Raw genomic sequence first — 27,552 nt, 5'->3', positions numbered from 1 at the left:
TTAAGGTATATTTTTAGCTGTAAAAAAATTAATATATAAAGTAACTAAAAGACTTAAAATAATAAAACCAGAGAAAAAGACTACTAGTAGTATAGTATTTACTAAAAAAAAAGTAGAGTTTATAAAAAAGTAGGATTTAATTCTTTTTTTAATAGACTATATAATAATAATAACATAAGTTAGATTACTGTTATAAAATCAGTAAAAATATATTATTATAAAAATATTAATAAAATATTAAGTTTAAGAATTGTAAATAGTTATTTAAAAATAGAAAAAATAAAAGTAAGATATATTTACAGATATTTTATAATATACTTAAAAAATAGATTTATAGTATTATACTAGTATTAATTAAAATTAAGATATTATATTTATATATTTTATAGTATACAGATTCTATACTTAGTACTACTTATACTATACTAGTAGTACTAGTAATTAACAAAACGTTAAATAAAAAAATATTTTATTAATTAGTACTATTATTATTAGTAAGCAGTATTAAGAATAGTTACTATATTTTTTTAATTATATAATATCCCGAAGAAGTCTACTTATTTTGGTTTTATATTATAGTATACTTCCCTAAAAAAATTATCTTTTTAAAGTAAAGTTAAAAAAATAATCTAATATTTTTATAAAATAATTTAAAAGGGTCACTGTAGAGGACTACTAAAAATATAAAAACTATCTATTCTATATTCTAAATTATAAATATTATATATTTTATTTTTTATATAATTTATATTATTTATATATACTATAGTTATAATATAGTTATTTATTTTTATACTCTACTTCTCCACGCCTAAATTTTTATATTTATATAAAGATAGAGGGGTAAGAGTAAGTATACAGCTTTTTACTAAACTTAACAAAATAATAGGATAAAAAATTTTTGTAAATTTTAATAAAAAGCTGTTTAACAGAGCAGTAGAAGAAAAGACCTTAGTATTAAATAAAAAAAATAAACTATTTAATTATTAAGTCTAAAAAATACTAAAATAATACTTAACTAACTTAGAAAAAAGTACTAATAATAAAAAGTTAATAGCAGAATAAAAATACATAGAAGAATAAATAGATAAATAATCTATATAATATAAAGCTAATATTAATAGTGATGAAAGTAATACTGTATTAATAAAAGTCTGGCAGACAGAAATATAAAGAATATAAAATAAGAAAAAAAGCAGAGTAGGTATAAAAAATAAAAAAAATCATATATAAAAGGTAGAAATAAATAAAACTGGATAAAGAATACTAGAACTGTTTTTTTTATATATCAAAAAAGGTACCATCAGTAACGCTTTAGTAGATAGGAATATAATATTTAGTATTTAGTAAATATAAAATAAACAGATATAGTACTAGTAAAAAAAAGAAAAGATAATTAATAGCTTATTAAAAAAAGCCCAGAAATTAGTATAATTAACACTGTTTATATATACAAAGTAAAAAGATATATAGATATAATATTAAAAGTAAAAGATAAGAATTTATAAATATACTAAAAAATTAAGTATTAAAAGTAAAGGCAGAATATACTACTAATTAATATAAAAAAGTTATTTTATATATAGAAGTTAGTTGTATTTAGAAGGGAGTCTCTAAAAACTGGAATAGCTATAGATAATAAAACAGTAGACTGTAGTTACTAATAATGCAGATGACACCCCAGGCAGGAACAACGGTCACCACCAGTGACAGAATCAGTGACGGCCACACAGGCGCCCTGGAAGAAAAAGATTTTTAAAAACTTATAGAATATATATCAAAAGTTTTTAAAGTACTACTATTATATCTACTAAATAGAAAGCTATATTTATATAATTATAATTATTCCAAATCTAATATTAAAGCTTAAGAAGTTTCAAAAGAATATATAGCTTAATAATAATATTAACTAGTATAATAAGTATTAAACTATTTTTAAAAAGGTCTTTTATTTTTATTATAGTTAAAATCTAATAATTAATATATTATTATCTAGCTTTATATTATCATTTAGTTTAAAGAAAGCCTTTAATAATATTTTTCAATACTAAAGACTTTTATCTACAGCAGAGATATTTAAAAAACTTAGAATATATCTAAAAATTAAAAGTATATAATTTAAAAAATATTTTTAGTTAAACTAATATTGTTTTAGATATTATAAAGTATACTAATATTTTTACTTATTAAAAATCCTACTATAATTAGTTTTTTATTTTTTATTAAATAACTAAAGATTCTTTTTAGTTGTAACTAATAATATTAGTATTAAATATTTATTTAATAGTTTTTAAAATATCTGCTACTATTACCGGAGCTGTTTTTATTTTAATATAATTAAAACAGTTATACTTTAAATATATACTAATTATTTTACTATCAGTAAAAAATATTAGAATATTTTTAATAATTTTAATCTAAACTTAATTATTTTTATATCTAAAAAGTAAAAGGAGAATAAGATAATTACTATTTTTTATATTTATAGAGATAAAAATATTAATAATCTTAAAAATAACTTTAAAAAAAGATTATTATTAGTAATAAAAAACTAGTTTTATCTAAATCTTTAAATACTATATATACTTAAATAAAAATAGAAGCCCTGTTTTTATAGTTTCTATACTATTATAATCACTATTTAAAATAGTATAAAAAGTAGTATAATATTATTAATATATTTAATAATAGATACTATTTTTTTATACTAGACTTTATAAAAGCTTTTTTACAAAGTGCAGTATATCTTTTAGATAAAATATATAGTATAGATTAATTAAATAAAGTAGATAAAGCAGGTAGAGCAGATTAATTAAATTAATTAAATAAATTAAATAAAGCAGGTAAAGCAGGTAAAGCAGGTAAAATAAATAAACTAAAACTAAAAAATATTACTATACTATAATTAAAAATATATTATACTTTATATATTATTTATATAAAAGGAATATATATATTACAAATTAATCTATAGTTATTAATATATTTATTATATCTAACTTTTCTAATATATAAATATAAATAGTTAAAGTAATAATTATATCTTAATCTAACTATAACTGTACAGTTAAAATTTTTTATATCTTGATCTGACTGCTAAGTTATGGCCATGTTAAGGTTAAGATATAACAGTCAGATTAAGCCACTCTATAAGAAACTTAACTGGAATATTTTAGAACTATATAAGATTAAAAAATTATTAGTTTGTATATATACTAACTAACTTTACTACCAAGTATAAAAATATATCCTATATTTTATACTAGTTTATTAATTTTTATTAGTAAAAATCTTCTACCAGAATAACACCAGCTGCTGCTGCGGTATATAGAAGTTAAAAAATCTAAAAAATAAAAAGTTAAAAATATTTTTAATTTTATATAGAACTGCAGAGGATACAGTCACCTTTATTTAATATATATTATAAAGTAGATTAGTTATTTAGTGTTATGGGACCAAGGCCCTGTTATAGAGCTCGGCTTCAGGCACCAGTTGGTACCTGAGGCCTTGCATACTAAGTACTAAACTAGCACTAGCTTAGCGTACACATAAAAGGATTTTATACAAACAGATGAAATAGCTCCTCAGCTATTTCTTCTTATTTAAAGGCACGTTTTGATTAGCACAATCCATCCGTCCCGTAACATTTAGATCCTATAGTTAGAGTGGCTAACGGCCAGGTCAGGTCAGGTTAATTAGAATTTTTATACCTAACCGCCAGGTTATGGCCAGGTTAAGAAAATTTTTATACCTAACTATAGTATAGCCAAAAATTAGATAATTAACTATTTTAACTGTTTTTAGTACTAAATTTTATTTACTATACCCCTTTTAGCTTTAGTACAGTTAAGATATATTTAGATTAATAGATTATTAATCTGACTATCTTAACTGTTATTTAAAAGTATATAAAAAAAAGCTTTTTAAATTAATTAAAAGTAATTAAATAAAGTATTACTATCTTCTTTATCTCTATTTTTAAAAAATAATAAGAAATTCTTAGTAGTACTGATAAATTCCAGCTTTTTATAAAATTATTACTTTTATAGTAAGAAATATATATAAAAATATATAATTATAGTACTGTTTGGGCTGTATATAATATAATTATATAAATTTTTAAATTAATTTTTTTAATTCTAATAATCTTAATTACTCTGCTAATCTAATTAATTCTTTTAATAGTAATAATTTTAATTATTTTATTAATCTAATTAACTCCTTTAACCCCTTTAACCCTAATAATTCTAAATATTTTATTAATCTAAATTTATTTAAGATTTTATATTATACTATCTATTTAGTCTTTCTCAGCAAATATATTTTCTAATAACTATTTAGTTTAATATTAGATATTATATTTTTTATAGTAGGTTCTGCAAAAGCCTTTTTTAAATATAAAAATAAGATTTTTAATCTATTTAATTTAGTTAGCTTTAAATATTTATAATTCTAGGCTTTAGATATAATTCTCTGCTTATTAGATTTACTAAAATATATAAAGTGCGGCGGGTGCTTTGGCTGTATATTAAAATATAATAAATTATATTTATATAAAAGTATATTTTAAAGTAAAATAAACTACTTTTATAAAATTTTCTATTTTTATTTTTTATATTTATTACTTATAGAGTAGTCTTAAAATTATAAGTTAATTATAGTTATTTAGCCTATTTTTAAAAAATATTATTAAGTCTTTTTTTTTCTATTTTTTAGATCTTTATAAACTATAATAATAATTAAACTAAGATAAGCTTTTTAAGCCAGATTCTTTTTATCTTAAGATTACACGTGTTGTAAAAAATTAGAAGATTATTTTATATCTAATTTTTTAAAAAAAAAAGTCTTTATTTTTTAAAATTAGTAGCAGGAGACAATCTTTTTTAAAATCTGTATATAAACCTAAAAACTGCTATTTTACTTCGGTTAGAAGAAGTTATTAATAATATAAAACAGCTTTTAAAAAGATATATTATTTTTTAACAGAATCTTTTATATCTACTGTACTATATATCTTTATATTTTATAATATCTAAAAATTAAAAACTTAAAAACTAGTTTTATAAGCTACTATTTTTATAAGGGTTGTAAAAAGAAAATACTATTAGTTATATTTAAATAAATAATTAGTTACATACTAAATAAAAAACTATTATAAATATTTATTTATTTTTTTATTTTTTAAAAATAGATATTTTTTAATTATTACTTTTTTTAGGCCTACAGCTTATAATAAATAAAATTTTTAAAATTAAGTTTTATATTTTATAATTATCTATTACCTACTGTTCTAAACTGTTAAATATATTTAATTTAAATAGATAATTAATCTTACTGTTTTATTTCCCTACTGAAAACCAAGTCCTTTTAATTAAATATAGATTAAAAAATATTTTTTAAAGTTATTAAAAGATATATATATATAGCTGTTATTAAAATTTTTAGATAATAAATAAATATTAATTATAGTAAACTACTGGACCAGCTTTAATTAAAAAGTATTTCTTACTTTAACTGGATATTTTTTAATAGAAAATATAAATTATTATAAAATTCTACTAGGCTTTTAACTGGTATCTGAATCTTATACTAGTAAGAATCTAGCTATAATTATTCTATTAATCTTATATAAATATAATCTAGCCTATTAGTTATTAGATATAATAACTAATAATACTAATAATAATAGTTTAATAATTAATATAATTTTATTTAAATTCTAAGCCCAGCTTAGCCAGAGCACCCAGCTTTATAATACTTTAGTTAATTCTAACTTTTTAAAGATTATTTAAAACTAGTATTATATATTCTGTTTTACTTATATAATTTAGCTTGTAGTTAATACTTTTTTATATAATCTTTAGATTAAGGCCTTAAATAGTACTGTTAAATATATATAAAAAAATTATAATAAAAGTCTTAAAACCTCTTGTAATATTTTAAAAACTTTTAAAAAAAATATATTTTAAAAGTTATTTATAAAAGGCTAATACAAACAGCTTTTACTATTTATATTAAAAACTGTTTATAGTAGCTTTTTATAAATAGCTTCTAAAAGTCTTTTTTTAGTAATAGCTTATTATACTAATTTTTAATTATAGATTTAGAAGATTATATAATTTATAAATCTAAGCTTTTAATACTATAAAAAGTTTTAGCTTATTTAATAATTTAAATCTAAATTAGTTTACTATTTTCTTCTAGACTATAAAACCTACTGGAACTTAATCTATTTTATAATTTATTAGATATTTAATTTTTATTAAGTAATTAAAAGTTTTATTTAGTACTGTAAGTATAGTAATATTAATTATTTTTATTCTACTATAATTAAATAGAAATAGATAAAGTATTTTTTTAAGCTTTTATATCTTTTTTTTATATTCTATTTATCTAAGAACAGTAGGCCTACTGTTTAACTAATAAAAAAGCGGGTGCTCTGAAAAAAAAGATTTTTAAAAACTTATAAAATATATATTAAAAGCTTTAAAAGTACTACTATTATATTTATTAGACAGAAGGCTATATCTATATAATTATAATTATTCTAAATCTAATATTAAAGCTTAAAAAGTTTAAAAAGAATATATAGTTTAATAATAATATTAACTGGTATAATAAATACTAAACTATTTTTAAAAAGATTTTTTATTTTTATTATAGTTAGAATCTAATAATTAATATACTGTTATCTAGCTTTATATTATTATTTAATTTAAATAAAGCTTTTTATAATATTTTTAAATACTAGAGACTCTTACCTACAGCAGAAATATTTAAAAAACTTAAAATATATCTAGATATTAAAAATATATAATTTAAAGAAATATTTTTAATTAAACTAATACTGTTTTAGATACTATAAAATATACTAATATTTTTACTTACTAAAAGTTCTGCTGTAATTAGTTTTTTATTTTTTATTAAATAGTTAAAGATTTTCTTTTAGTTGCAACTAATAGTATTAGTATTAAATATTTATTTAATAGTTTTTAAAATATCTGCTACTATTACTAAAGCTGTTTTTATTTTAATATAATTAAAACAGTTATATTTTAGATATATATTAATTATTTTACTATTAGTAAGAAATATTAAAATATTTTTAATAATCTTAATCCAGACTTAATTATTTTTATATCTAAAAAGTAAAAGGAGGATAAGGTAATTACTATTTTCTATATTAATAAAAATAAAAATATAGATAATCTTAAAAATAACTCTAAAACAATTATTATTAGTAATAGGAAAACTAGTTTTATTTAAGTCTTTAAATACTATATATATTTAGATAGAGATAGAAACCTGGTTTTTATAATTTTTATACTATTATAATTACTGTTCTAAACAGTATAAAAAATAGTATAATATTATTAGTATATTTAATAATAAATATTATTTTTTTATATTAGGCTTTATAAAAGTCTTTTATAAAGTATAGTATATCTTTTAGATAGAATATATAGTACAGGTCGATTAGATAGAGCAGGTAGAGTAGGTAAAGCAGATTAATTAAATTAATTAAATTTATTAAATTATAAATTAATTAAATTATAAATTAATTAAATTAATTAAATTATAAATTAATTAAATAAAATAGATTAATTAAATAAAGCAGGTTAATCAGATAGAGCAGATAAAATAAATAGAATAAATAAACTAAAACTAAAAAATATTACTATACTATAATTAAAAATATATTATACTTTGTACATTATTTATATAAAAAGGATATATATATTATAAATTAACCTATAGTTATTAATCTACCTACTATATCTAATCTTTCTAACCTATAGATATAAACAGTTAAAATAATAGTTATATCTTAACCTAACTATAACTATACAGCTAAAAATTTTTTATATCTTAATCTAACTGCCAGGTTATGGCCAGGTTAAGATTAAGGTATAACATTCAGGTTAAGCCACTCTACCTATAGTAAAACTAGTATAGTATTTTATAAATATCTGCTAAATAGTTAAGAACTTTTACTATTACTATTTTAATAAGCTGTAACTATACTTTAACAAAGCTTAGCTTTAAAAAAAGTATACTATTATAATATAAATCTGGTATGTCTATTTTATCTGTTTTATTTATTTAGTTTATTTAGTTTATTTAATTTATTTTATTTGTGTAATCTTACTGCTTTCCCCAACTGCCTAGTATATAATATATAATCTTTATAATCTTCTGTCTGCTTCTGATCCTGTTTATAGCTTTTTAAGCTATATTTTATCTATAAATCTAAAAATAGCCTGATCTAAGTAGCTAGTTAAAAATAAAGAGAACCAGTTATTAAGACCTTCCCAGCCAGCTCTGCTATTCCTACCACCCAGCCAGCCTGCACCTTGACAAATAAATACTTATTAACTATTTACAGAAATATATTTAAAAAATATTATAGTTCTAATAAAACTATAATTTTATATAGTTTTAAAAAATAAATTAAGCTTTTTAATATATTAACTTTTTTTAAGATTAATATATTCTATAAATATATTTAATAGAAAAAATATATAAAATTATTTTTATAATCTATCTACCAGTATATAGTAAAAGTAAGTACTTAGTAACTAATTGTTACGGGACGGATAGATTGTGCTAATTGAAACGTGCCTTAGAACAAGAAGAAATAGCTGAAGAGCTATTTCGTCTGTTCGTACAAAATTCCTTTATGTGTGTGCTAAGCTAGTGCTAGTTTAGTACTTAGTGTGCGAGGCCTCAGGTGCCAACTGGTGCCTGAAGCCGAGCTCTATAACAGGGCCTTGGTCCCATAACACTAATTAATAAATAATTATTAAAACTTTACTTTTAGCTCTGCAAAGCTGGATAAATAAGATATTTTTAATATATAAATTATACTGATTTTAATATTTATTATTTATATTTCAAATAGTAAATATAAAGACTAATTATTTAAAATATATAGCTTAAAAGAGTAAGTATATATATTTATATATAAATTTATAATTTCCAACTATTTATTAATTCATTATTAATTACTTAGTATTACAAAAATGCTGCTGTTTACTATTATTGTTTTCTTTTAATTCTTAGTCTAAATTTATTCTCAGATTTTAGTTATAATCTTAGGGTCAAGATAGCAACCAGTAGTTGTTTTTATTTTTAGTTACTTAATAAACAGTTACTAACTACTTAGTAAGTAGTTTAGTATTTTTTAGTTAAAGTCTTTAATAATTTTTTTACAGAATATTTTAAGCTTTAAGCAACAGCATTAAGAACTTAAGCTAGAACAGTTAGAAATAGATTTTAAGAGACAGGAAATACAGCTTTAAAATAAAGAGAAAGAATTAGAGCTTATAAAAAGGCGAAGAAAACTATAATAAAAAATAAAAGTTAATTAATATTGATTTATAACTACTTACAAACTATTTAGAAACTAGTTAAAAATTTCTTAGTTTTGATTCTAAAAGGGTTGGAAGAATTGTAATTAATATTATTAATAGTACGCGCCAGGTGCCGTGAAACCATGGTCACATGACTAGTTAAGGTCCACCTTGGCATTCAGACGGGCCTATTTGACCTGTAACCTGACCTAAAGCGGAAAGGGAAACTCGCTCGATTTCTGCAGCAATCCAGTTCGGTAGTTTCCTTACCAGTCTACATCATAAACATACCAAATGAGTACTGGTACTTGAAGGGCCGGGAGCAAATAGTGTAAAAGATGCATACGCGTCTGGAGATGTTGCTGCTTCTCGTCCGATTGCAACTAATTCTACTATTCGATTTTCTAAGCCAGAAAGGTTACATAACCAGATGTAGGTGGGCTTCGACTCGCCCAGGTTCAGTTCCCAGAAGTGAACCTGGTGTCTAGACCGGCGTTTGGGAAGCAATGAACATTTAGGAGATTCCACGCTCAAGGAAAAGACGTGATAGAATGGCAACGCATTGCTAATGTGTCAATCAGCCCGCTCGGGGAGCTTCATCAATTTGTTCAGGTTGTAGAAAGTGGAGAAAAGGAATGATAGAGAAAAAAAAAGATAACATAAGTCACAAATTCATATGTGGGTTTGCGAGGTGAGCTGTTGAGCAAGCCGAACCGGCTAACCAACCGTCTCGCAGAGCCCGGTCGTGTGTCCAAGCACAGAGAGAAAAGAACATAGACAGAAGATCGCTCAGGACCAGGTCTGCCATGCATTGACATCACAAAATTAAGCATCTTGTCTTCGGAACCAGGAAATAATAGAATCAATATGCTTCAAAAAACACCCCAGAAGTAAGAAATAAAGAAATCATCCAAGCTTGGCACATCCCGTAGCGCGTTTCAGGTCACATTATGTACGACGTTCACATTACATGATGGTGGGGGTCTTACGCTTCTCAGCGCTGGACAGCACAAGCATAGGGGTCTTGCGCCGTTCCTGACCCTGAGCTACCGTCTCCTGGCCAGCGACGACAGCAGCAACCGATGGGGAGCCCGTTCGAGGAGAGCCCTGATCCGCTCGAACGTCCGCAAACTTTCCTCCAAAGAACCCACCATCCTCACTGATAGGGGTCGTGTTGTAGGGGCTATCCTGCGATCTGCGCTCACGAGAAGACCTTTCCTTCCTCTCGGAACCAATTGCACCATTGGCAGCTGCGCGGAGGCTACCCAAGCTGGGCTTGCTGGAAAGACTGCCACTACGCACAGTGGCATCATCTCCATCTGAGAACGTGAACTCCTTCTCACTGGCGGGGGTGTTCGTGCCACCACTGCTATGGCAACCAAAGCTCCGAGTGTCACCGCGGCGCTCGATGCCGGCGCGCACCAAGTTGTGGACGGCCCGACGTCGCTGACGCGTGGCAAAGTTCTTGCTGCCTTCAAACTTGGAGGTGGGCTTCGCAACCAGCTCTTCCAGGGAAGGAGGGCCGCGAGGCTGACGAGTGGGATGCTCACCCGCACGAGCTTGGCCAGGGCCAAAAGTTCCTGTCGCAGGGGTCTGAGGCAAGGCAGCAGTCTTAGGGCCAGGCGCCACGATTTGGCTGTTGGCTTTTATGGTGTCAATGGGCAGCTTCAGTGCAGGGCTGAAAGAAGAGCTCTTCTTGTGTCCCCGACGGAATGCGTTGATTGAAGGCGGGGGCAGAGGAGCGACGTCCTGAGGCGGCGACGGGCTCGACCGTGGAGGAGACACGGGCTCACCGATGCTGACAGGGGATTGGTGGGACTCGGGGGGAGAAACCTCGGCTCTGAAAGTGGGCACTTGCACGGATGGGAACGAAGGCTCCTCTTCGTGGTAGGGAGTAGTGGAGCTTTCCTGCTGGAAGGTGTTGTCATAGATGAAGTTTTGCTGGCCGGTCAGAGGGTTGTAGACCGAGAAGAGACCGGGCTGACCTGGCACCGGCTGCACGATCGGCTGCACACCCTGCTGAAGCTGTTGCTGGTAGAAGCTCATGCTGGGAACCGAAAGCGCAGGGTATTCCTGTTGCTGCTGAGCCATAGGTCCACCCAAGGTCATGCCCTGGAACTGCTGGGCTGCTGCAGTCACACTGATCAATTGCTGCTGCAGGCGCTGTTGCTGAGCGGCAAGAAAGAGGTTGGTCGACATCAATTCCGCATACAGATTATCGTCCATTGGCATATCGCCAGCGATGTCAATAGCCGGAGGTGCGAGCACCTGCTCCGGCAAAGTATACATAGGACGACCCGTGTTCATGTCCACATTCTGATTCGTGGCTAGTGAGTGGCGTGGGAAACCGGTTCCCATGGCGGTTTGAGGGACACGCTCCGTAGCTCGGTTCGAAAGAGTGCCATACCGGTCGCCTTCGTAACCCAGGTGCTGCTGGCGTTGAACTGCAGACGGCACGGTCGCGGACTTCGGTGCGGTCCTCAGTCCCGCCAGAAGATGAGAACGGCTAGTGCGTGGCGTCGGGACGGGTGCAGAAGGCTGAGATTCGTCAATGGTCGCGATGTGCGGCGGGGGTACGCTCAGTCGCTTGATATGGGAACCCTTCCGCCGAGAGCCGAAGCTGGCCCCAGGAACCCCGAGGGAACCGCCATTATTGAAAGAAGAGTTGTAGCTCATTTGAGCAAGACCGCCAGCGTCCATACTCGTGATTGTAGATGATGAAGTGTACAATAATATATGTGCAAAAGACGAAGAAAAGGGTGTGCTGGTGAATCAGCAACGCAGAGTAGCCTTGGCGTATTAAAGGATTAAGAGGCTTCGGCAATGATGAGACGCACAGACAAACTGAGACTGGACGATCGAGGGGCAACGAATGGTAATAATAGTCCACACCTTCCAAGATCAGAGACCGGTAGGAGCTTTCGTAACAATCAGCCAAATGCTGCGAGCAACCGCCTCAACGCCAGCTTACCTGCGAAATACAGGAAGATATGCAAGTCGACGCGCCTTGACGGAATGGCACCAGACGGCAAAGAGCGATTAAGAATCAGGTGTACAAGAAAATAGAAACCAGGCGTCAGCGTTGACGATCAATGCTGCTGGCTTGAAAGGATGACCAAGAGAGAGGGCGAAGGTAAACGCGACCGGAGCAAAGGAGTAGTCGGCTCAAGCAACGGTGGAGGTGAAGGATATGTCTGCGATTAAAAGACCGATGATGGTGAACAGACGGGAGATGCTCTGCAACTCCCTAGTAGGCGTGAAAAATAAAGCTCGACACAACGATGTAATGAAGAGAAGACTCAAGCCTGAACTGTCCGTCCGAGTCCTTCGCAACACAAACACAGCGATGCAATGGTGACGAGATAGGAAGTAAGGGATGCAAGCAAAGACTTTTGTGTTCTTGTCAAGGGAGATCGATAGATGGATGATTAAGGGCGTGTTCTTCTCAGTTTCTCCGGATTTATCTTTGATAACCTTTTCTTTTAATCCCTTTTTCTCACTGACGCTTTTTTCTTTTTTGTGTTTTCTGGGGTTGATAAGGATTCCGCGCACTTGGGACGGTGGGAAGAGAAGGAAAGGTGAGAGGATGAAGTGAGGAAACGAGTCTCAACGCCGGGTGTGATTGATTCGTTTCTTCGGCTCTCGGCGCGTGTTTTGGCCGCCTTTTTTTTTTTTTTTTTTTTTTGCTTTTTTTTTTCTGTTTCGTTCTCCGTGGCTTTCCTGCCGCGCCTAATCGGGAAGCCAAGTGGTTCTGGTGCCTCAGGCAGACAGACGGTGCGAGATACCTCTCCCGATAAAGTCGGATGGAAGTCGAGCACAAAGCAAGGTCGGGCAGTACACGCAAATTAAAGGTCTAGCAGATGGAAGCAAAGCAATTAAGTGAGGTATAAGAGATAAGCGGGAATGAGGCCTTTGGAAAAGAGGCCAAGGGTAAAAAGGAATCTTGTGGAAGTAGAATGACAAGGCTGACGGGGGGGCGAAGGAGGCCTGGAGTGACGGAAGGTACGCGAATAAGAGAGAGGAAGAGAAGGGAGAACAAAAGATGTCGAGGTAGAGGGGGAGGGAGTGAAAGCAAAAGATAGAGGGAGAGGGGGAGAGAGAGAGGTAGGTAGAGAGAGGGTGAGAAAGAAGGGAGAATAGAGGAATGAATGAATGAATGAGGAGAACACTAAGTAATAATAGATAGAGAAGGGAAGGGGAACCAGCGGGGGGGTAAGTTTGATGGGGTGAGGGAGAGAGAGAGGCAGAGTGTCAGTGAGAAAGAAAGTGAAAGCTGCCATTCTCCAATTCCAGCTTCCAGACGCTGAGCTGAGACGCCCACTTCGCCGCCCTGGTCCAGTCTGCCTTGCTGACTGGCTCGCTTGACTGCTACACTTGTCCTCTCTGGGACTAGTGCTGTGGCCATTGTTTGGCAGTTGCGGGCCTGGGGCATCTGATTGGAGCCAGCATCCAACCGGGGTCTGGTGCCTGAGGATTTCAAAGGTCTCTTAAGGTCTCTAAGGATTCCTGAGGAGTGCGGACAGATAATTGTTTGGTCTAAATGAATCCCACCCGTCAATCACCCGTTCCTTTATCTGATGCTTCCAGTTTGTCAACTTGGTCGAGTGTCAACTGTGTCATTTATGTCATCTGTATCATCTGGGACCCATTTTCATGTTGCACCCCCCCCCCCCCACACATCTAGAGATGCAATGAAGCTCCCGTCACCTCTAGGCTCTTACTGAAGCCACCTAAACAGAACCATATGTTCGTCCCACCGACCAGTGCGCTTGAACTCACAAATCCACCCGACGCTCGACCAATTCGTCGTTACGCTTTCCCTTTCCTCATTGGCCCAGACCTCCTTAGATCTAACTAATGTCTCCACAGCCGCCTCCTGACGAACGATAGTTAGGTTGCCAACCAAGCCCGAAAGAATGGATCCGGCAGTCTCACACTATCGTCCACAAGACCTCTTTTCAAACGAATAGACATTGACCCAAACATCCGGATAATTAGCATACATACAGGGATCGAGCTGAATGCAAGACTCCTCGAATAACACCCACAAAGCCATCAGCGCTCTGGTTGCAAAACCAGGCCCACCACCAACGGTGAAAATACTTAACTGACATCATGCTGATTAGACTTCATTTTAAAGACAGAGTCGTCAACAGTTTCACTTTCTGTCTTTATTCTGGATGATTGATAGGCGTGACATCCAACTGCAAGATCCCGTTCGAGTCGTGCCTTCTCCTCGTCCGTGGCATCCGTGAGGCGGACGGCAACCTCTTCACCAAAATTCTTCGCGACTTCCTCGAGGGTCAGACGGGCTGTCTCGGGGAAAAAGAAATATATGACTAGAGATTTTGTTAGTAACGGTGCAGTAGGCCAGTTCTCAACCTGGGAAGCTCAGTACTATGTACCTGGAATGAAGAAGACGGACCAGCAAATAATGACCAGGTAGTACTTCCATCCAATGTTGTTGAAGCCCATTGGAGCGGTTTCAAGTTATATCAATGTAGCTGCGCCCTTCAATTAGCCGTGTTGCGAAAGCCCGCCATAGAGGTTCTACTTGCCAGCAAATTGTCCAAATAATGAAAAGCCCATGCCAATCGGCCGAATTTCGGTGGGAAATATTTCAGACACATAGAGGTACATCGTGGTATCACAGAAAGTTCTGATGCAAAATTAGAACCCCATCGTGGATTGTTTAAAGATCTGCTCACCCCTGGAAGGCCAAATAGAGGTAAATGAAGAAAATGCCAAAAACCGTTTCCAACCCGATTCTTGGTCCCTGCATACTGTGGCGTCATGCCAGCTAGGCAGGATGTAGAGATAATAATCCCGAAAAAGCCAACAATATACATTTTCCGCCTTGAGTTTACTCTGTCATGAAGCCAAGCTCCTAGCGGGTTATATATTATTCCTAGACCTCGAGTGTCAGCGCCAGCTGGATCATGAGCAAACCATCTTACCAGCTGTGGTAAGCCATAGCACTGAGAAGCAAGGGCATGCCGCCTGTCATCCCCAGGTTAGTGTATAATATGACGGCGTAGTTGTTCTGTCAAATCAACGAGCGGCTAATCGAACAGTATTCGTGAATGAGCAACCGACTATGATCAAAGGCCCACCAAATTCTGCTCCCCATTGGGTCAGGAAACCAATGGTCATACGTTTTCCGATATGACCTTTTCCTGAAGACTGCTTTCCATACACTGCCATAGACAAACAATCGCTCTTTCTCCAGATGAATCTGTTGGGCGGTCTGGTAGAATTTTTCCTTGGCAACGAGATTGTCGGGATCATCAGGAGATTTGCGCAGTCGCTCCAAGACTGATTGGGCCTCGCTTTGTTTCCCTTTGCTGATCAACCAGCGAGGAGAGCGGGGAACCCACGGTGACCCAAGAAGCAGGAAAAAAGGTGGGAGGCATTGAAGGCAAAGCGGAAACCTCCAACTGAAAGTACCCATTTGACCTTGCGCAAAGTAACACGCATAGCCAACCCATCCAGCAAGCATGTACCCGAAGACCAGAAATATAGCATGGTGGCCCACAAGCCAGCCTCGGCGGAAAGCGCTCGATATTTCGGAGAGGTACAGGGGGCAGACCGTTACCAGGATTCCGATTCCTAGGCCGCAGATAAAACGCCCTGCCTGAAACATGCTGGAGACACATCAGCTCACCAGTTTCAAGAATGTTTGGAACACTTCAGCACGTACCTTGAAGAGTTGGCACCACCTTGGAGCGCACCGCCAAACATGGCGAGGAAAGCGCCCAAAGAAGTCGCATCACCACATAATGAAAAGACATCCAACTGCACCCCCAGCGCTGTATACACCGTTGGCAGTCGATATGGCTGATGTCGTGGTCGATGCGTATCCAGGCTGGCCCTCTTGTGGAAGGTTGAAATAGGTATACCACCCTGGTTGGCCGATGGTGCTCGAGATTATCGAGGAGCAGTAACCATAGGTCTTGAATGATTGAATCGATTTACAACATATTAGAGTGATAACAGGATAGAAGTCGAAGTCTTACCAATGACCCCACAGCAACAAAGGCCGTGACCAGCCTGTTGTAGCTACTCGTTTGCGATCCGAAAGTGCCCATGATGATGTATCAGGCTAGCACTCAAGGCGAGCGTGGTAGCGATCAAATATAAATCAGAGTCTGGCGATGAGTCTGGTCAATCAGTACTGTCAGCCACGATGCTTCAAGAAAGTGTGCGACCGAGGATTGCTTGGTTAATGGATTATGCAATCCGCTCTGCACAACAGCTAAGGATAGCACACGGACATCCACCCATTGATTAAAGGGGTGCATTTGCTCTTTTCGCTTGATGTTATGAGTGATGTACTACTCCTTGCTTAGTGCATATCCCAGTCCAGGCAATAATGACAGCTCAATGTGTCTTGTTTGCACCCTTCCTCGAAGGTTAATTGAAGGCTAATGCCTGGCTAATTCGGTTCTTTTCGAAAGGTGAATGACAAGAAGGGGAAAAGAAAGGGTTGACAAGGACGGAAGGATGGCTGTCGCCTCGTGCTGATTCCCCGCATTTTTACTCCCCAATTCAGGCTTGTGTTGCTGCAGGTGTGTCCCCTCCAGCTGAGAGTTTGCCAACTTCTACCTTCTTACACGACTCTGCGTTCCACAAGCCACGATTTAATCGGCGCCATTTTATCTTAGATTGTATTGTCGCCTCGAGGACTTCCTGGCATATTGGAAGGAGGTCAGGGCATCATTTCAAGTACGTGCTGCGACACTATGGTGACATTAGATGATACTGACATCGCGAGATGGCACTATATTGACCCACCATACGAACCACTCATTAACAGTCCTCGCACCACAACTCCACGAACCAGTCCCTTGCACAGCTCGTATTGAACAGTACAATCAGGGACTTGCGATATCTATGCTATCTCCCACAAGAACAGTAGACTCCACGCAGGGTGTCTCTGTAGCCATGACGGATAGACAATCACTCTTCGATACACCATTTGACCTTCTCCCAAATCCAAAGCAGGTCTGGGTGGGGGGAGCCTGGAAGCCAAGAAGAAGGTCTGGGGAGCTTTCCATTCTGACACCGGAAGTAGTGGCCAAGGCGGCAGCAACCGAGATCAAGACAGGCCGGCGCGTGACTATGGCTTGGGAATTGACCAAACTCGATTACCCCAATCTGGACCGCGGACCATGTCATCATCGGATTGTGCCGCTGTTGGGTGGCGTGGCTTTTAATGATGTCTATATGATGAACCCGCGTGAGACCAAAACGAAAGTCCCTTTCTCTTTCATTGTGTTGATGTTCTCGCAGAGCAAAGCAGTCAATGGGATGGGCTGCGACACTTTTCGCAGTCAGTCCCAGGTCAACCCGAGCGCGTCTTTTACGGCGGGACAACAGTGGAAGAGATCACTGACCGGAAGAATTATCGAATTGGCATACAAAACTGGGCACGGGAGGGCTTAGCTGGTAGGTAAATAGGCTATGAGGCAACTCATCATATAGCTTGAGCTGCTTTGAGTGTACTGAATCTCCCCTGACAGATCGAGGGGTACTCATTGACTACGCGACGTGGGCCGAGAAACGTGGTATACAATATAGCACGTTCTCAACCCATCAGATCAGACTATCCGATATCATACAAGTTGCAAAAGAATCCAACGTCGTCTTCCAAAAAGGTGATATTCTCTTCATCCGCATAGGAGTCACCAAGGAATGGGACACCGTCATGACACACAGTCAGAAGCAGCGATATTCCGAAAATCCGGAGCACCAACACGCAGGTGTGGAGGCTACTGGCGATGTGCTTCGTTGGCTCTGGGATACGGGCTCTGCAGCGATTGCGAGCGATGAAATCAGCTGGGAGGTGAGAACACCTACTATATCACTACCAGTGCTTCACATGGTTCGTTTTCTGACATCTGGCAGGTCTTTCCACCTCAGTCTCCTGATTTGTTTCTCCATGAATACGTCCTTGCGGGATGGGGCATGCCCATTGGTGGGTCTCAAGCTTCCATGTACACACTCCAATACCGCTACTGACTCCCTACAGGCGAACTCTTCAACTTATGGGCTTTAGCACGTACATGCGAGGACCTCAAGCGTTGGACGTTCTTCGTCACATCTGTGCCTTTGAATATGCCCGGTGGAGTGTCGTCCCCACCAAACGCAATGGCCATATTCTGAGGCATGTCTTGATGCAAAGCTACTATTGTTGTGATCTACCACTTGTGCCCTGCAATGTGAAGACCCAGTCGGGGCGCTTGCGTTGTAGTCTTAGAAGCAGAAGCCTTAGTCTGTGGCATACGGTCACCTCTTCTATCTTAAGAAAAATTTGATCCCTGATATGGACCTGTTCATCTCGCTGAAGAGCTGCCTCAAGGATTAATTTGCTATGTTGGTATGTCTATCTCGATGCCCACCCACCTTCACAAGGTTCCGCTTGGCCGGATGGCGGCAGGAGGTACGTATATGTTTGTATAAGCATAACGTGAGAATGTAAAAATGTAATTATGATAAAGGTGCTTGCTTACGAAGGCGCTTGGACAGGTGCGTGAAGAGGCCTCGCTGCGTTACTTCAAGGTTGCTCGGAAAGATATTTGGACACCTCCAAGATGCTTGATCATTCGAGCTGGAAGTATAGGTCCACGAAGGGCGCTTTGTGGGAGGGAGTTACTCGCCGATCAAGCCCTCCTTACCCGCCATGAGTCCAATTTCGGCTGTGTACTACAGCCATAGGCTTATTCGTGATTATTGCAGATAGACCATTCATGAGGACTCCGAGTTTCTGGCCCTCCACACCGCCCCTCAGCTCCTCTTTCTCCTATCCAACACGTTAGCATGATAGAGAAAAAGGGGGAAAGCAACACCTGAGTAGCGATTGGAGCTGTGCATCAACCTAAGAAAAGATCCCAACCCCACAAGGGACCGGGGACTACGTATAGGGATAGACCCGGGCTTGCCGAGAGGGTCGCCGACAGCAACACGAACTATTGTTAGGGTGGTCTTCGCTTCAGAATTCCGGGATGGACACCGCGTGATTATTGCACACAAGAGAACGAAGCATTATACGATCGAAGAGATCCACCCGATCGTGGTCTACGGGCGATTCAGAGCTGGATTTAGCTTGGCGTCTCTTGCCTCTCGCCTCAGTACGTATTGACTAGGACTGCAGGTGGCACTGTGGGGATGCATTGCAGGGATGGAGCGTGGCGAACCAAATGCTTGTGGTATGGATTAGTCTGAGTGTTGCCTATTCGCTGGTGATCATCGGTCTGAATTACGAGATTTGTCGGATTGGTCTTTGGAGAAAGGCCTCGCGCTGATAAGTGGATATGGGATACGGTGTGGTGTGTCTGTAGTGGGCTGGGAGTCTGCACACACACACACAAACACACTGTATCCGGGACTTCCGGAGAGTAGGCCCTGAGTGTGGTAGTTTAGACTGAGTCTAACTAGAGTCGACTAGATGACCAATGGCATCCTGTTCGTTCGAATAGTCCCTTTCGTAGACATCAACAGAAATGGTGTTACGGACTCGCTAGGAATTTTCTAGTCCCATGTTGTCTGAGATGGTCCAAGGAACCGGACCAGGTTTACTTCGGTTCAGCCAACGACAAGCGGTGGGTGGGCGCCCCGCTCTTTCCATAGGCACTTTTAGCCCGAGCCCTAGACTAAAGCTGTCGGCAAATTGATCGCCGGTAAATGTCAATTGAACTCTGACTGTTCAGGGTGTGTTTAGGCTTTGCACCTCACGTTTTGCTTGCGGGTTGGTCGGATAGCCCTACAGGAGACTGACCTCGAATGGAACTATGTGTGCAATTTCCAAGGGGAAATTATACGAGATACACATGAATGAAGTTTCGAGAGTCTCCGACCCTGCAGAGATCAGCAATCCCAAGTCCCAGACCCAAGGGAAGGGTTTTTGTCCCTGAACCAAACCTGAAGCTAGTCTCAAAGAAGCTTAACCTGACCCAGTCCTTCAGGTTTCTTCAGCTCGGGATATCCGAGCAAGCCGATTTCAACGTCATAACCAGCCCTGATTCACTCGCGATACGTCGGATACTGTTACCTGATAATCCCCTTTCTGACCTTGGAAGCGGATCCTACAAGCAATGGTGCCTGCCAAGAGGTCGAGACCTGGACCGTACGGCTTCCCACGTGGTGGTCTGCAGGGCAAATGACCACGGCAAATGCTTGCACCATGCAGACCCCTACTGCACCACTTTTGCCGGAAGGTGCCCGGCAAGTATAAAAGCAGTTCTGTTCCCAACTCTTGGGAGAACCAAGCTTCGCGTACATTCGTTTAGACGCTCGCTCCGGCCGAACAGGGCCCATTACTGTCACTCTTTCTCATTTTTCTTTGTACTGTCGTTCTTTACATACAGTCATTCATTCAATTAAAACATTATGCGTTTCGCTCCTCTTGCAGCGACCGTTGCGTCCCTGGGCGTGGCCAGTGCTGCAGCCATCAAGCCGAAGGACACTGCGCTGCGGGCTCGCGATACCTGCTTGGATGTGGAGTTCACCGGCGAGGTCTTGCACCTCTCCTTGAACATCATCGAGTACCCTGTTGTGGTCGATGTTCAGCTCGAGGAGGATGCCATCATCACCGTTGACAACACTATTCTCATCGAGGCTACGAATGCGCCTACTCACTTGCACACCACGGTGATGGCTACTTCTACTTCTACTATCACCAAGACAATTTCCACGGCTACCATCACTGCTGGTGGTGGTGAGGCTACTGCTGGTTTTGGCTCTGGTGCTGCTGGAGTTGTTGTCGGTGCTGGTTCTGGCTCTGGCTCTGGCTCTTCCAGCTCTGGACCTGGCTCTTCTGGCTCGTCCGGATCTTTCAGTTCGGGCTCCTCTGGAGTTGTCGCTGGCTCTGGATCCTCCAGCTCCGGCTCCGGCTCGTCCGGAGTTGTCTCTGGCTCCTCTGGTTCCTCTGGCTCCTCTGGTTCCTCTGGCTCCTCTGGCTCCTCTGGCTCCTCTGGGTCCTCTGGCTCCTCTGGCTCCTCTGGCTCCTCTGGATCTGGCTCCGGCTCATCCAACAATGGATTCCCAGCTGTCGTGACCAACATCAACCCTAAGACCACCAACACCCGCCTCATGTAAGTCCACACACTCCTGTACATCAACACTGCTAATTCCCTCCAGCCACCCTCAAGTGACCGGCTCCAAGAGCCTTCCCCCCGTCGCCGGCGGTTCTGCCGTTGGCTCGGGCGTCAACACCGCGCTCTACACAGCGTCGACCTCCAACACTCTGGTTGGCACGAAGACGACGACCATCCGCGGCGTCTCCACCACCGCGACCCGCACCTACACCACCACGCTGGCCTCGACCACCGCGACGCAGGCCGCGGGCGAGTTCACTGACTGGACGAAGTTCAAGGCCAACGGCGTGAACCTGGGCGGCTGGCTGGAGCAGGAACAGGTTTTCGACCAGGTGTGGTGGGACTCGTACGCCCCCAACGCGACCGACGAATGGACTTTCTGCAAGACCCTGGGCTCGCAGTGCGGGCCTGTTCTCGAGGAACGCTATGCCACCTACATCACCACCGACGACATTGACCGCGTCGCCGCAGTCGGTACGTTTCTTTCCCTTCACTGTATCTCACTACCACATGCCACTCAATACTAACCCACCGGCAAAGGCGTCAACACCCTCCGCATCCCCACCACCTACGCCGCCTGGATCCAGGTCCCCGGCTCGCAGCTCTACCACGGCAACCAACAGACCTACCTCCGCAACATCGCCACCTACGCAATCCAGAAATACAACATGCGGGTGATCATCGGCCTGCACTCACTCCCCGGCGGCGTCAACAGCCTGGACATCGGCGAAGCCTTCGGGCACGACGGTTGGTTCTACAACGCGACGAACCTGCAGTACAGTTACAGCGCGGTCTCGGCCGTGCTGGACTTCATCGCCAGCACGGGCAGCCACGCGTGGGCGTTCACGCTGTCCCCGCTCAACGAAGCCTCCGACAACCCGGCGGGCTTCGCCAGCCCCACGACGCTGACGGACAACGGCACCGCGTGGATCGTGCAGTACACGAAGGGGGTGCTCGAGCGGATCGCGCGCAGCGCCGTTCCGGCCGTTCCCGTCATGCTGCAGGACTGCTTCCTGGGCGAGGAGCACTGGTCCGGCCACTTCGACGCCTCCGCCAACCTGGTCTTCGACACCCACGTCTACTACTTCGCCGCCTCCGGCGTCTACTCCCAGTGGGCGCAGGGCGCCATCTGCGGCCAGGCCAGCGTTTTGGGGGGTGACGGCAAGTTCCCCGTCTTCGTCGGCGAGTGGGCCCTCCAGACCCTGTACAGCAACACCTTCGCCAACCGCCGCACCCTGTTCGAGACCCAGCGCTACGCCTGGTCGTACTATGTCCAGGGCGGCAGTTTCTGGAATATCAAGCACAAGTCCACCGCCAAGGTTGATGGGCAGGGCACCCAGCAGGATTACTGGAGTTATGAGCTGCTGTTGGATGAGGGGGTCATCGGGCCGATTAAGAGCAATGCCACTTATTGCTAGATGGTTGGGGCTTGTGGGGAGGATTTGAGGTAGTTGTTTGAGAGGACTGAAGGGAGAGGATATATTAATATACTAGATTAATGAGACTAATGCCATTATGACTTGGCTAGAAATGTGTACACGGAGTAAACTGTGTAGAGAGAGATCAATGTGCGCACCAGACGAAACTACAAATACACACTGCGAATCAACTGAAGAGCATAATAACCACGACCAGGTACTAAAGGGTTCATTAGAACCTGACCAGTAAGGTGTAGAGAGCCAATCTATGCAACAGAAATTCGTAACTGAATCACACTGCAAATCAACATCAACCTCAAAAGGTAATGTCTACCGTTGAGAACTATAAGGCCAATGGATAAGAGAAGAGACAGAACAAGACTATGGCTCAAAATTGCTAAACACAAGCTACAATACATGATCAAGTAGAATGGTACGTCACAGACTTTTTCCACATCCGAAACCTTTCAAGCATCACATCATACATCGTAAATCCTGTTACCTGTCGTCGCAGCAAATACTAATAAATCATTACGATTGCGGACCAGCCTACAACACCGCCGCACAGCCGCACTCCCTCTGCGAAACCATTCAATAAGGAAACTCGTTGCAGACAATCTGTTTGTTTTTCTGTTGCGCCATTCAAGAATTAGCGCAACTGGGCCGTTTTCACTGCCACTACCTCGTCGAGAGAGGGGGGGGGGGGGAAAGAGAAGAGACTTACATCGAGAGGGAAGTTACTCTTGCACTTGTACTTGCCAGGGAGGCACGTGCTGGTTTGCACGCAGTCAATTCCCACCCCGGCAACCTTGATCCAGAGAATGACCCAGTCCTTAGTATCGATCTTGTTTTTGCAGCAGTAGTCCTTGTAGTAACCGAACTGCCGTTCTTCGAGGTCCCGCTCCTCGAAGTCTTCGACGTCTGGGTTGGGGGTCGGTGAGGTGAACCCCATGCTGGCGAGGGCGAGCACGCCGAAGATGGTCTTGAGCTGCATGTTGTACTATCGTAGAGCGATGAAAGTTGGTTTGTCAAATGTAGTGAGTTGCGGTTTAATCTTGGACTGATTCTTCAAGCTTGATGAGCCACAAACGATCTGAGAGATTCAGACCCTTCTTATACACAGTTGTACACAACCAACAACAAAAGAGGGAGTCCATCACCATCTATCATGCTCCTCTCAATACGAACTGATATCCAGCCCAAGCCCATGGGAACCAAACCCCAAGAGCAAGAAAAATCTGGCAAGTCATCTGCTCACCCTGCACCCATGGCCCGACTCTTCTTCTTCTACTAGTAGCTCCTATCGATTACATACAGGGGCCACCCACAAATGCAGATCTACACGAATACCATCGTGGGTGGACAGGGTACCGAAATCGTGGTAGAGGGAACTCAAATACGAGCCCCGTCGATCCATCGGTTCCTCCACCCGAGGGATCGGGCTGGCAAGCGCGTCGCCGTCATTCAAGATGTGAACCACGGTTTGGATTACGAACGGTCGTCTTTGGACCTGGTCATACTGCAGGTGGTTTGTTTGTTTGGCTGCTCTAGATCATGGTTGTGCAGCTTCAACCGAACTATGAGTTTGCGATGCGTGCGAGTGGAGGAGGTTTAATGGCTGCGGTGGGGTGGGGGGGTGTCACTGCGGCGGATCTCACTCCCGCATAACCGTTCTTCCGGTCATTTCGTATGTTCATTTTGAGCTTGAGTTGGGTTGGGTTGGGTGGTGATGGTTAGACTTTTCTCTCTGTCGCGTGGTTTCTTGCGGGATGTTGTATCTTTGCTAAGCTGTGTTTTGCGTCGGGTGGCGAATGAGGACTACGTTGTGCAGTATCAGCAAGTACTTGCGAACTCAACTCCAGAAAGAATAGTCCAATGGACGATTCATATCCACACTGGAATGACTACTCCTGGCTAAGAATCCGGCGCCGTACCAAGCCCAATCCGAGGGATTTGTGTTGAGCATCATACTTCGCACCGCCCGCGAGGTTCCCCAAGATCAACGAGGAATCAATCATAGAGGCCAGTCCCTTTCCAAGGTTTAGCCCCATATTCCCCCCCGCTCAGCCTACGGCAGATGAATCCATCGACTGGGCGGATCTGAGTCCCACTAGTAGGTTCGAGATACGATCCCATCCGGCAGCAGCCCTATCTCCGCGCTCCTCCCTGCTCCTCAAGCTAACCGTTGCTTCACTGGCTACGAGAACGAGGTCTACTCGTCAGAGGAATCTAAATCCTCAGCCATAATAGCATTTAGGTTCTTGAAGCAGCTGGGTTCATGGTTGGAATTGGCTTCTACGGGGTTGTGGATGAAGGGTTCTATTTGCTAGTGGCGGCAGGGTAAGGGCCATGCATGGCATGCTCCTTGATCCTGAATATTTGGCATGGGGTTCTACGGGGTGGGGGGCCGGGAGATCACCGTGCAGAAGAGCTGCTGGTGCCTAAGGTGGCTTTTCACGCGCAGAAGCTGTGGGGTACTCTGTGCGAGCACACCCGGGTCTTGATTGGATATTGAATGCTGCAGGGTCAAGGGTGGAAAGGATCGACTATAGATTATGAGGAAGACTTGCTTGGATGAGATGCTATGCGTATCTCTTCTTGCGAGACATTCTTGTAGTACTCATGATAGTGGCATTCTTGCTACCTGACACCAGGTCTATCGCACAAACCATACCAAACATGTGAACTCCTGCTACCCTATTACCGCACTGAAAACCCCCAGAGTGAAAGCACGATGGAGGCCAACGTGGCGCTGGCCCCACATCTCCCTCAGGTATCGCTCCGCACAGCGGTTGAACTCCCGTCCTCGGGCATCGATCAGGGCCGGTTTCACGCTCCAGCTGCGGACGCGCCGCTTGCAGTCACAGTCCTGGCAGCCGAGGTCGGGGACATTCTTCCACGCTTTCCAGTAATTATCCAGCGGGTCGGAGAAATGGCACTTCCTGACGGCTCCGCAATCCGCACCTTTCACGTCCAGCTCACAGCATTCGTTCTGCGGATCCAGGAACAACTTCGCCAGGGACCGCGGAGGTTGCTTCAGGATGAACCACGAGATGACGCTGTATTCGTTCCGTGCGTCCCGGTGCCAGTCCTTCGGGCCGTGGCGGAGGAGCATGCGTTCCATCAGCTCCCGCAACATCCGCAGCGCCGCGTGGAAGTCGATCTCGGTCTGCTCGTCGAGCCAGCCGCGGAATTCAAGTCGGCGTCTGCCCACGTCGGCTTCCACATAGCCCCATTTCAACACGGTGTACACATGGTTGGTGTATTCTTCGAAGGTCATCATCTTTCGTCTCTGCGGCGGAAGCTCGTCGTACTCGTCCAGCATCTTGCCCAGAACAAACAGCCGCCCGCTGACCACTGGCGCCAGGGGTTTCTTCGGCGGCATGAGCCTCTCCGTATCCCGCGCAATATCGGCCATATGAAACAGAACGTGTAAGCCCCGTTCCAGCCGTTGCGCCAGCCGTAATTCTGCCTCGAAATTCATCTCCGTGCTGTCTTCCTCGCAGAAGGGGCCCCATACGGAGGGCACAAGATGTCGCGATAAGTCTCGGGCGATGTTATGTCGATGGAGAAACCGGACCAGAGTGTGAATCGTCAACGGGGTCTGCTCCCCAGTCCACGGGCTCATGGTGAGGATGGGATCGAAGGCGTCAATGCCGTGGCATCGCATAAACCAGGTACAGATATGCGGCTCGAGGATCTTGATGGTCTCATAGGTGGCCTTATTCAGCCGACAGAGGCTCAGTATCGTGTTCACCTCGCCGCTGATAATGATGTGAAAGAGGACATCGGCTACAAAGCCGAAGGGAAGAGGTGCTCCCCGCCGCAGAGATGGGGATAACATCTGTTTGACGAGGCGAATCAGCGTGGGGGATCTCCCTCGCACCTGCGGAGTAGGTGCTTGGCTGCGTATGGTCTTTCGGCGGAAGATCATCCCGACTTACCGTAGCAACTGCTTGCTGCTAACCTGGACCATCCAAGCCTTTCCGAATCTAGGCGAGAGGGAGTGCCATTGAGTTCTTTATAAAAGACTACGCAGGGTCGTCGTGGGGGGAAAGAGGCTGTTTGCCCAGGCTGTAAGGGGGGTTAATTGCCGTTTGGCGGATAACAAAGCGTCGACGGTGTGACGCGTTGGCAGATTCTCAGTCGTGTGCTTGGCTGCAGCGATGCATCCGGAAAAGGCTGAGTAGGCAGGGTGCAGGATGCAATCGCCGAACGACCGGAAGCTGACTGGTCAACTTGGAAACTTATATAATACGTGGTCCCATGTCCGGTGCGGTCATCACAGGAGCGATAGCGAGGACCAGAAGTAACGATCGACCACGTTTCAGGCGAACAAGGAGAAGGGGCTGCCAGCACGGTCTAACGGTCGTCATGTTGGTATTGCTTGTCGACTCTAAGACACACGTAGCACAATAGTCGGTTCCCAACTAGTTAGTGTCTGTTCTGATGTAATAGCATGACACGCCTGGGGAACTAATCGAGCCCGTCTGATCATGGGATCGGCGGTGTCGCTGATAGTGGCTTCAATAGCGCCAGGGGAACAGAGGGGGGACGATCCGACATCGTCACGCGAGAAATTCTGTCACGGATCAAGGAGTCTGCGACCATCTCGACTCTTGCAAGACAAGCTTGTAGCGTCAGCGATAGTTTGGTGAATGAACGAACGAATGAATGAACAGGTGG

General features: G+C 40.8%; 6 protein-coding genes across 6 annotated transcripts; 2 read left to right on the top strand and 4 right to left on the bottom strand.

The window, feature by feature from the left end:
- Window positions 1–9,317: 9,317 nt before the first annotated feature.
- On the bottom strand, window positions 9,318–12,053 carry BO82DRAFT_367744 (uncharacterized protein; the record flags this gene model as incomplete). The annotated part of the gene is made up of 4 exons (XM_025637091.1): window positions 9,318–9,344; window positions 9,393–9,395; window positions 9,645–9,742; window positions 10,343–12,053. 4 exons carry the CDS (start codon window positions 12,051–12,053, stop codon window positions 9,318–9,320), a joined length of 1,839 nt encoding a protein of 612 aa, XP_025488520.1.
- Window positions 12,054–14,456: 2,403 nt separating this feature from the next.
- On the bottom strand, window positions 14,457–16,441 carry BO82DRAFT_377305 (putative MFS sugar transporter; the record flags this gene model as incomplete). The annotated part of the gene is made up of 7 exons (XM_025637570.1): window positions 14,457–14,692; window positions 14,912–15,012; window positions 15,138–15,261; window positions 15,333–15,396; window positions 15,550–15,997; window positions 16,127–16,305; window positions 16,370–16,441. 7 exons carry the CDS (start codon window positions 16,439–16,441, stop codon window positions 14,457–14,459), a joined length of 1,224 nt encoding a protein of 407 aa, XP_025488519.1.
- A 571-nt stretch (window positions 16,442–17,012) lies between these two features.
- BO82DRAFT_317612 (uncharacterized protein) lies at window positions 17,013–18,676 on the top strand. Its single transcript, XM_025632615.1, has 6 exons — window positions 17,013–17,078; window positions 17,128–17,592; window positions 17,646–17,801; window positions 17,876–18,198; window positions 18,261–18,330; window positions 18,385–18,676. The coding sequence occupies exons 2-6, from the start codon at window positions 17,247–17,249 to the stop codon at window positions 18,516–18,518; spliced, it is 1,029 nt and encodes a 342-aa protein (XP_025488518.1). The 5' UTR covers window positions 17,013–17,078; window positions 17,128–17,246; the 3' UTR covers window positions 18,519–18,676.
- Window positions 18,677–20,655: 1,979 nt separating this feature from the next.
- BO82DRAFT_394708 (glycoside hydrolase) lies at window positions 20,656–22,951 on the top strand. The gene is made up of 3 exons (XM_025638751.1): window positions 20,656–21,445; window positions 21,492–21,922; window positions 21,989–22,951. Exons 1-3 carry the CDS (start codon window positions 20,742–20,744, stop codon window positions 22,864–22,866), a joined length of 2,013 nt encoding a protein of 670 aa, XP_025488517.1. The 5' UTR covers window positions 20,656–20,741; the 3' UTR covers window positions 22,867–22,951.
- Window positions 22,952–23,457: 506 nt separating this feature from the next.
- Window positions 23,458–23,860, bottom strand: BO82DRAFT_405342 (uncharacterized protein; the record flags this gene model as incomplete). Its single annotated transcript, XM_025639483.1, has 2 exons — window positions 23,458–23,496; window positions 23,591–23,860. 2 exons carry the CDS (start codon window positions 23,858–23,860, stop codon window positions 23,458–23,460), a joined length of 309 nt encoding a protein of 102 aa, XP_025488516.1.
- Window positions 23,861–25,494: 1,634 nt separating this feature from the next.
- Window positions 25,495–26,888, bottom strand: BO82DRAFT_357406 (uncharacterized protein). Its single transcript, XM_025636013.1, has 2 exons — window positions 26,811–26,888; window positions 25,495–26,710 (listed from the first exon to the last, which is right to left on the bottom strand). The coding sequence occupies exon 2, from the start codon at window positions 26,708–26,710 to the stop codon at window positions 25,559–25,561; it is 1,152 nt and encodes a 383-aa protein (XP_025488515.1). The 5' UTR covers window positions 26,811–26,888; the 3' UTR covers window positions 25,495–25,558.
- Between the last annotated feature and the right edge of the window lie 664 nt (window positions 26,889–27,552).

Source organism: Aspergillus uvarum (assembly GCF_003184745.1).
Source record: "Aspergillus uvarum CBS 121591 unplaced genomic scaffold BO82scaffold_57, whole genome shotgun sequence".
NCBI lineage: Eukaryota > Fungi > Ascomycota > Eurotiomycetes > Eurotiales > Aspergillaceae > Aspergillus > Aspergillus uvarum.
Note: the sequence above shows the minus strand (reverse complement) of the source record. Positions and strands in the feature narration are given on the sequence as shown.

Coding starts and splice junctions, on each gene's coding strand:
- BO82DRAFT_317612 (XM_025632615.1), top strand. CDS start 17,247: ATGCTATCTCCCACAAGAACAGTAGACTCCACGCAGGGTGTCTCTGTA. Junction 17,593..17,645: donor TGTCTATATGATGAACCCGC/GTGAGACCAAAA, acceptor ATGTTCTCGCAG/AGCAAAGCAGTCAATGGGAT. Junction 18,199..18,260: donor GCGATGAAATCAGCTGGGAG/GTGAGAACACCT, acceptor GACATCTGGCAG/GTCTTTCCACCTCAGTCTCC.
- BO82DRAFT_394708 (XM_025638751.1), top strand. CDS start 20,742: ATGCGTTTCGCTCCTCTTGCAGCGACCGTTGCGTCCCTGGGCGTGGCC. Junction 21,446..21,491: donor ACCACCAACACCCGCCTCAT/GTAAGTCCACAC, acceptor AATTCCCTCCAG/CCACCCTCAAGTGACCGGCT. Junction 21,923..21,988: donor TGACCGCGTCGCCGCAGTCG/GTACGTTTCTTT, acceptor CCACCGGCAAAG/GCGTCAACACCCTCCGCATC.
- BO82DRAFT_357406 (XM_025636013.1), bottom strand. CDS start 26,710: ATGTTATCCCCATCTCTGCGGCGGGGAGCACCTCTTCCCTTCGGCTTT.